General features: G+C 40.5%; 1 protein-coding gene across 1 annotated transcript in view; it reads right to left on the bottom strand.

Annotated features, from left to right (window-relative positions):
• Positions 1–3017: 3017 nt before the first annotated feature.
• The window catches only part of PSMA2 (proteasome subunit alpha 2), a 14154-nt gene continuing 8090 nt past the window's right edge, over positions 3018–9081 (bottom strand). The window contains exons 5-8 of the mRNA XM_018559617.1: positions 8343–8424; positions 5571–5644; positions 4514–4571; positions 3018–3297 (exon numbers count right to left, since the gene is read on the bottom strand). Coding sequence (XP_018415119.1) covers positions 3181–3297; positions 4514–4571; positions 5571–5644; positions 8343–8424 — 331 coding nt within the window. The 3' untranslated portion in view covers positions 3018–3180. The remainder of the gene's footprint in view (positions 3298–4513; positions 4572–5570; positions 5645–8342; positions 8425–9081) is intronic.

Raw genomic sequence — 9081 nt, 5'->3', positions numbered from 1 at the left:
GCTGTTGTCATAGGTGCAGTATGCGGTTTAGCATTGTCCTGCTGCAATATGAAAGGCCTTCCCCGAAAAAGATGTAATCTGGATGGGAGCATATGCTGCTCTAAAACCTGGATATATCTTTCAGCATTGATGGTGCCTTTCCATACATGCAAGCTGCCCATTACATAGACACTAATGCACCCCCATACCATCAGAGATGCAGGCTTTTGAACTGAGCGCTGATAAGCCGGAAGGTCTCTCTCCTCTTTAGACAGACCATTTTAAATGAGCTTTGGCCCAGAGAAGACTGGATGAGAGCCCGAAAGAACACAGGCATCCAATATTGTGTTTTGTCCCTTGTCACCCCTGCAGCCATGTGTCGGTGTGCACTCACTGCAGGGGGCGGGGTGTGTGACACACACACACACGTCTCCTGTGACTCACCTCCCCTCCCGCCTCCTGTTACTATAGACGCGGCCGGGAGGGGGGTTGAGACACAATACCCGCCCCCTCACTGTGAAGCCCGTCGGCAGTGCGGGGCCCCGGTGTTCGAACACCGGGACCGTGCACTGCCATATATTGCATGACCGGACCGCACTGAGACTGTGCGGCCCGGTACCATTTGATCCGCGGACCGGGGGTTAGGGAACACTGCTATAGATGATATATTTAAAGTCTTTGCAATTTCACGCTGAGGAACATTGCAGGGAAGGGGGCTGCTCGCCTGCCCTGCCAGGCCTGTGCTCGGATCAAAGGTCTGGTATGGAATTTTATGGGGGAACCCCACATTTTTTTGTTTCTTTTAAAATGTTTCGCTTTAAGTGATTTCAAATCACTGCTCCTTTAAAAAAAAAAAAAAATTTAATTGACTCATGTCCCCAGGGCAGTACCCTGATCCCTATACTTTTAATTGCCAATAACTTACATATAAGGCTTCAGAATGGAGACATTTGATTTTTAAAGTTCTACCCCCATAGACTTGCATTGAGTTCTTTTCCCATGTTTGAATTCGAACCGAGCAGGGGGGGGGCGTACCACAAGATCCTGCGCCTTTACTTGTAGGACTTCCCATTCCAACACGCAACTAAGACATGCTCCAAGCTTGTTAATCATGTCCTCACGGCAGCGAGATGCTTAATAGCATTAGAATGGCAGGAGCCATTTGGTTACTGTATGAATGTTTGACAATTATAATCACAATAAAAATTTACTTGTGAAGAGAATGGCAGGAGCCAGTTTCCCCCCCTCTAATTATTTAGACCCAATCTAGAGGATTCATGATATACATAACTTGGGAGTATCTCACCGTCAGATTAAATATTTCAGTCTCTAAATTTGAAGTCTCTTGGAGGCTCCTCGAATTATTCACTAGCAATTCCTGAGATTGGATATGGAATAAAGAGTGGTCTCCCTTGTCACGTGGTTGGGGAGGCACGGAATCTCACACTTCTCCCCCTTCTTTCTCTTTTTTTTTTCTCCAGTTGCTGCATGTTCTGACTTTCACTCTTACAATTTCCACTATTATTGTTACTTTGGGCATTCATGCTGTTGCGGTTTATTTTGCGCATCTTCTTTCAATGAGTATGTTTTTAATTGTAACCTCTTCCAGTATTTATCATATTGCCAGCATGATCTTATTACTTATGTGCATTTTATTTTGTATTTTGTTGATGTGTATGTTGATGTGTTAAAGTTATAAAAACAAAACAAGCAAAAAAACAATAGAATAAACTATATCCATGCTACAAATCAGCAAGTAGGACCCTTTTAATCTGTTTCTAGAGGTCTTTGTTGCATACATTGGAAAATAACGTGGAAGTTGCAAGGCCAGGTACATGCAGAAATTGTAGATTTTTTGTTTGATTCTTCCAATGTTGGAGCAAATGCAGAAGGTGTTGATATTGGGGGTTAAATATATATTTGTTTTCATTGTGGTTCCCTATATTCTTTTCTGATACTAGTCTACACACTCCTGGGGCCAGTTCACACCACAAACCCAGTGTTCCAGCGTGTTCGGTCTCTGGAAAGCAAGCCGGCCGGCTCTCTGTGTTCAGGGGCGTGGCAGTACATTGAAGTCAATGGCACCGCAGCCACGCCCCCGCGATCGCCTGCACCCGGAGGCAAGCAAGCATTATTTTTGCAGATCTTACTGGACCGGAACACAGGCACTAATATGCTTGCGGGCGAGGGGCAAGGCTGCGGTGCCATTGACTTCAATGCACCGCCACACCCCCTCCCACCCCTGAACGCAGGGAGCTGGCCGGCTTGCGTTCCAGAGGTCAAACGCATTGGAAAGTGGACTTTGTGGTGTGAACTGGCCCTGAGGGAGTACAAATGACGAAGTACCAGATAAGGACACAATAAAATAACATTTTTATTTTTTTGCTTTGTTAGATAACAGTAGCATTAGTAGCAGAAATGATGTATGATTGGTCTTTCAAAAAACTTTGATGAGATTTACTAGAAGGTATTTTGTTTAATTCTTTAAAAACAATAGTGGTATGTAATATTATGAGGGAAAGTAGTCAAGGGCCCCCTCAATAGGACTCCAGCATACAATCTTTTATCACTCACAGGCTGAGGGGCTGTTTATTACTCCTAAAAAAATGCTAAAACCTTTATATTATAGCCCAAGAAATCTTACAAATAATGAAGTCTGTAGCAGGAAGAGCACTATTCTTACTATGTCTGCAAGGCCAGAGATTTACTTGTAGCATGGATTGTTAAACCATTTACACTGGCATATTATCTTGGCCAGTACTTTGTATAAACCATTCACACTGGTATGTGCAGACACTTTTAAGTTCCCTTTTTTGACAGAGAAATACCAGCTCAGACATTATCTTTGTGGGCCTGAAAGTGCAGCAGTTCCTATAGTCAATGAATATATTGCCACTAGCAGGTAACAAGTGTCAAAGCCTCCATTTTATGAATCAGTACATACTCCTAATGTTAATTGTCCATGAAATAGAATTGTGGTATTTACAACGTCCCAATGTAATTAAGCAAGAAATAGACAACACAAGATAAAGTTCATGTTGTATTTAATTTTATTTATTGTGATTAGAACCATGTCGTTTTAAAAAGATCTGTCAGACAGGTAGAAATAAGAAAGTATGCAAAAAAATCTGCAAAGAAACCTTTTGAATCCTTTAGTGGCGGAAAAAAAACTACACCAATTCTTCCACAACTGGAAGCCTTTTATGCTATAGCAGCCAAGTAATCTTTGACTTCAGCAGGAGTGAGTCGCTTGAATCCAGCTTCATTGCAAATACCAACTTCAATGTTGTCTTCTGTCATCTGACCCTCAAAACTTTCCTGCAGGAAAATAGAAAGCAGCAAAATTGAAGGAATCTGCCATTGCTGAATTCCTTCAGAAAATCTTAGTTGTACGGATGCCATTCCACTGGCTGCAACACTTTTTGCATCCCTGAGTGGAATAACTGCAGATCATGAGTTCTGACCTGTTTGCATACTCATTTGGTGACTCAAAATATTGAAAGCAGAAGTTGGCATGGCAGACAACTAACCTTTCAGGAAAGGCTCAGGGGTGGCATATTTCACTCATTTAACCAGTTCCCAATGATGGGTTTATGCCGTCACGATTATTCAGTTAGTGAACGACCGGTGACTGGATAATTTCGTCATTTGGTACAATGAGCGTTGGTCCGTGAAGGGACCAGCAGCTCATTGAGTTACTGCTGTTGATGGGTCTCTCGAGATCCTAGGCAGACCCTCAACAGCAGATTAGGTGGTCACAGTCCTGTAATCACAGCGAGAGCAGATTGCTGTGATCGCAGAGCTGTGACAGTCACAGAGCGGACAGCAGTTCACTGTGTTTTATAAACTGCTAGCCGGCTGTGTGTTACAAAAGTGATACAAAGTATCTCGGAGGAGAATGCTGTATTCTATTCTACTCAGAAATACTAAGTATTAAAGCCCACGTAAATAAAAAATAACCCCTTAGTGCCCCTAGTTTGAAAATATGAAATAAAAAAAATAAAAAAAGGTTTTTTGTTTTTCTGAGAAGGACTAAAGTTTAAATAAAGATATATCTATATCTATATAGATAGATCTCTATATAGATAGATATATATATCTATATATAAATATTAGGAAATCCCCAGACATATGATATACCCTATAAATCAGGGCAAATAAAATAATTTATTATGAATTACTTTCTGTTAGCTACACTAATTATGTACACATTATTATTGCCAAAACTGAAAACATATTTTTTTTTTTTTCTTAGTTTGTAATTATTTTTTAAAAAAAGAAGAAGAATTTATATATGCATCACATGTATGTATGTCACATCAAATTAAACCCCATTTTGGCCTTAAATTTTTTTTAAATTAGTATATAATAATAGGTGTAAAGCATGAGGAAGATGAAAATTATTAGACAAACACATAGCAAAAATGGCAAAATTGCTCCGGTCCCCAGAAGCGAATTTTTTTTCTGAAGCTGTTTCACAGAGGGGTTAAAATATATACAGCCACTGAAGGATTTGCCTTAATACAATAATTACCTTTAATGTTAAAATTGCTGTGTGAATAGCATCTTCAAGTTCAAGATCTTCATTATATCTAAAAAAACAAAGCGTGATCAGTTAACACTCCCTTTCTGAATTGGGGGGGGTTTATTGGTGGTCTACAACTAATTACCAAGAGAAAAACAGTCTAGCTTGTATTCGACTACATACTCCAACCAGCAACCTACAGATTATCAATATTTTCCTCCCTCTAGGCAACAAAGATATGCACCAGAAGACAAGTGTCATATAACCGCAGTCATCATTGAACAATGCCTTCTGTCTTATGAGAAGACATTCACACTTAACCGTCCTGTAAACACAACACCTAACCTTCCCTTAGCACATAACTCCTAAAACCTAACAGTTAAACTTAAGCCCCTAACCCCTGATCCTAACCCCATACCAAACACCCAACTAACCCTTTTTGCATCAGAACGACCTGATCTATCAAATCCTCATAACAAGAGATAAGCACCAAGATATGACAGTGTCTGGCATTCAAAGCTACAGGTCTCTGCCTTGCCTGCAAAGTACAAGGCCAACATTTCTGTTGAATAGACTTTCTCAGATGTCCTAACGGGGAAAGATACAGACATAGGTTTTAACCCTTCCCAGTCAAAAAAAAAAAAGCAGCTATTTTCTTCCAAGGCAGAAGGAAAAAAAAAAAAAAAGGGGTATCCTGCAGGGTAGAGAGGTTTCAAGACCCAATAGTTTAGTTCCCATTCAATTTGCAGCTAACCCTAAAATAATGACCTGTAGAGGTATTTAAAGTGTCACCCATGTAAAACTTTGAGCATCGCAGTTTTGAGACCAGACACATTTCGTATCTATTTACTCTTCTCTATCTGCATCTATTTAAATTTGGATGTAATTGTGCTTTTGTGCCGTAAATGTATTATAATGTACTTTTTACTGAAAATATAGCTTTGATAAGCAGTTGTATAAATATCACGTGACATAAAAAATATCACCTACCATCTTTTAATACTACAGGTGCCCTGCTTTTGGAAGCTAAAGGCTTATAAAAGAGGTATAGTAACGGTTTCTGTACCTTTTTTCAAGGAAGGTTTTTCCATTTACATAATTCTTCCCCATTGCTGTTGCCTTCCATGCAAAATAGGCTCCCTAAAGGGGAAAAAATGGTCAAGGTAAGCCATTAGCAGTTCTATAACGTAATAGCTGGAGGTAGGACAGACAGGTTATGCATTATTCCTAGTACACAGAGCATTAGCAAACATTACTGTAAAGTAAATAGGTAAAGTTCAGCAGAAGAAGGCCATGATACCACCCACCATACCTATAATGTACAAACACAACAAAACAGGCATATAGCTTGGTGAGGGCTTTTATAAAACATAATGGCTAAAAACATCACAAAGTCAGCCATGAAATACATACGGCATATACAAGCTCCAACATTTGAGTACTGATTCCACAATTATTTAAATGACGTTTGAGTCCCACAATGTCGTGATGAAAGAGCACTGAAGTGGTAGTGGACACAATGTTTACGCGTTTTGCCACGCATGGCTTCTAAAGGAGGTTGTTACGACAATTGTCAGGACACAGAGTGCGGGCACTGCTGGACAGGTTGGAGAGGCCCATATACACACAGTGACCCGACTCATGTCAGCAGGTGAGTGGAGGAGGGGGGCTCCGAGTACACACAACTGACTGTCCTCTGGTGTCAGGCCAGAGAAGGTGGCAGAGCGTGACAGGAGGAAATGACAGAGCGGGGCAAATCTCTACAATATGGTATATGGGGGTGCAACAGCCAGCCTGCTATTGCAATTCCAAATAGCCAATAGCAGGCTGGCTATTGCACCCGCCCACCACCTACTAACAATCAGCAGAGGCGGAGAACTTTCTCCTTCAGGTCCCTCCTCTGCTGACTGACAACAGGCAGGCTATTGCACACACCTACTGCCTGCTGTGTTTACATTCAGCTGCCTACGCAGGCAGCTGTCATTCCTTGGCTGAAGCTATTCAAGCTGCGTGTGCTTGAACAGCTCCTTTGCAGTGGAAAGGTGACAATAGTGGTCTAGTAGACCCCTAACACTCAATTTGTGCATTTTATTTTAAATAAAAGATATTTTTTTTTTTTTATCGGATTAAACAAAAAAATACTTGGCCAACTAATCAATTATGACAATAAGCATTAGTTGCAGCCCTAGTAACCTATCTTCCAAATACACAACCTTCTGCTCCCCTACAACATTAGATATTTGAATGACAGTTGGGTAAGTGATAGTGCTGTCACATGGGGTGGGGAGCAGAGTCCTTAGTAAGGTTTGACCAGAATAAATTAGCTTAAACACAGCTGATTTTCTTTTGAGGGCAACCTGTGTGGCAAGGGACTGAAAGAAGGGAGAGTACAGGCAGTCATGGGGCATCATTTAAAGAAGCACTGTTACATTGCCCATTTAAGACAAAACAATATAGTATCTGTAAAGCCTTTACCCCCGACCCACAGATCAGCACTTTTCCACCATGTCAGCAGTTTCCCACTGTCTTTTTCTTTCAAAGCCATCAAATAACCCAGTGTCAGTTAGTTCACACCTAGGCGTTTTTCCGCGCTTCCGTACTCGCGGAAAAGGGAAATGCCATTATTTTCAATGTGCATGGTTCCCATCTGGGCGGTTTCCCACGAGTACGAACGTGCGGGAAACCGCCCTACGCCCAAAGAAGTACATGTACTTCTTTGGGACGTTTTGGTCAGGCGGTTCCATTGGGATACAGCCAAGTATCCCTCGGAAACGCGCGTTTTTCGCGCGTTTTTTTACGCGCGAAAAACGTGCATATTCAATCCGCCTAGGTGTGAACCCAGCCTTAGTCTGGATGCTAGGGAGAGCAGTGAGGTCACGCTATGCCTAATGTGACCTTGCTCAGGCCTAGCATCTTGCTGCTAGGCCCAAGCACTGTCACATGACAGGTAATCACGTCTAGGGCTGAAACAACTATTCGATAAAATACCCCCAAAAAAGTTTAAAGTCCCCCGACCCCGCAAACGCGCGCATACTAACGGAAACACAAGTCGAGTGCACCTATGTATGAAAACGTAGATTGCGCCACACATCAGGTATTGCCGCGTGCACCAGAGTGAAAATAATTTTTTGACCAATATTTATGGCCAACTCTAAACTGTTGACCAGGCTTTTATTTATTTTAAATAAAAGTTTGGCTATTTTATGATATTGGTGTTTTACAATTCATATAATCTTAAATCCATGAAACTAATTTAAATGTCTAATATAATATATACATTAAAAAAAAAAAGGGGCAAAATTAATTTTTGGTTTCGGCCTGACAAATTCTGCTGCAGGATGTGTGTTGTGGTGCCATTCATTTCTAAGGCACCTCAAATGCGCCACCCGCCCGCAGTGTGATCGCCCGCACTGGAACACACAGTACTGCAATGCCCTGCGATTGGAAAAAATGTGCATGCAGTTTTATTCTGAAGTAAACTTTGCTTGTAAAACTCAATTTGTGTATTTCATATTAAATAAAAGACGGTATTATATTTTTTTTCTTTAACCGATTTATCGGAAAAAATAATCAGACAACTAATCAGACATGAAAATAATCAAAAACAAAGTTACAGCCCTAATCACGTCTTCCCTATACATAGAGATTGCTATATCTGTTAACATCCAACCTAGACCTCACTGAGACAGGTTTATAGTCATTTTTAGGTTACCGGGTATTGAAGGAAAAAAAAAAATGCCCAGGTTGCAAAAAAAAAAAAACCCCCAAAGTTTTAGGTGTACTAACAAGTTATCATACAAGTCGTTCTATGAACAGATTAAATATTATTGCTACTTACAGAAGGATCTGATTGGAATAAATATGGTCGCTCCTCATCCCAGCCTGCAATTAATAATGAGACTCCAAATGGACGTACACCCCTGAAGAGAGAACAAAAACCAATTAATTATTTAAAGATCAAAACTATGGATGTGTCAAAGGTTTCAGTTGCTTTTGGCCTGATACTGCCTCAGCAGGAACCCACTACGCTACCAGTCACCTTCACACTGCAGTATTGAATTTGTGTAAAAAAAAAAAAAAAAAAATTACAAAAATTCCCGTTCCCGTATCCATTAATTAACCATAGAGAAAAAAAAATGGCTTTGAAATCACGCAGCCATTTTTTTTCTTGAAAATGACAAAGCAATCCCAGGATTCATTGTGTTGGCAAACTGAACTACTTTGCACCTGGAAAGCAGGATGTGAATGCTCTACAAGTGTAAGTATTTCATAATAACATTTAGCATTTTACACCTGACATGTCTATGTTATTATTAATCATCATACATAGAGGGATGCATTGGCGGGATTAGAGTTTTGAGTGTGAAGGTCCGTGTTAAATGGTGGAACAAGAGCTCGGTGGGAACATGTAAGGGTAATTAAGTTATCCCTAATATCTTGCTTCCTTGCACTGTCGACACGATGTATATAATAAAAATCTCCCTTTCCTCTACTACACCCCCCCCTCCCCACGCCTTTTTTTCTTGTTACATGTTCTCATTCACATAGCATAACTAATAAAAAAAAAAAAAAAAAAA

The sequence above is a fragment of the Nanorana parkeri genome, unplaced genomic scaffold (genome assembly GCF_000935625.1).
Source record: "Nanorana parkeri isolate BGI_ZX_2015 unplaced genomic scaffold, ASM93562v1 scaffold407, whole genome shotgun sequence".
Classification (NCBI taxonomy): domain Eukaryota; kingdom Metazoa; phylum Chordata; class Amphibia; order Anura; family Dicroglossidae; genus Nanorana; species Nanorana parkeri.
The sequence above is the reverse complement of the archived record's forward strand: the minus strand, read 5'-3'. Positions and strand labels throughout refer to the sequence as shown.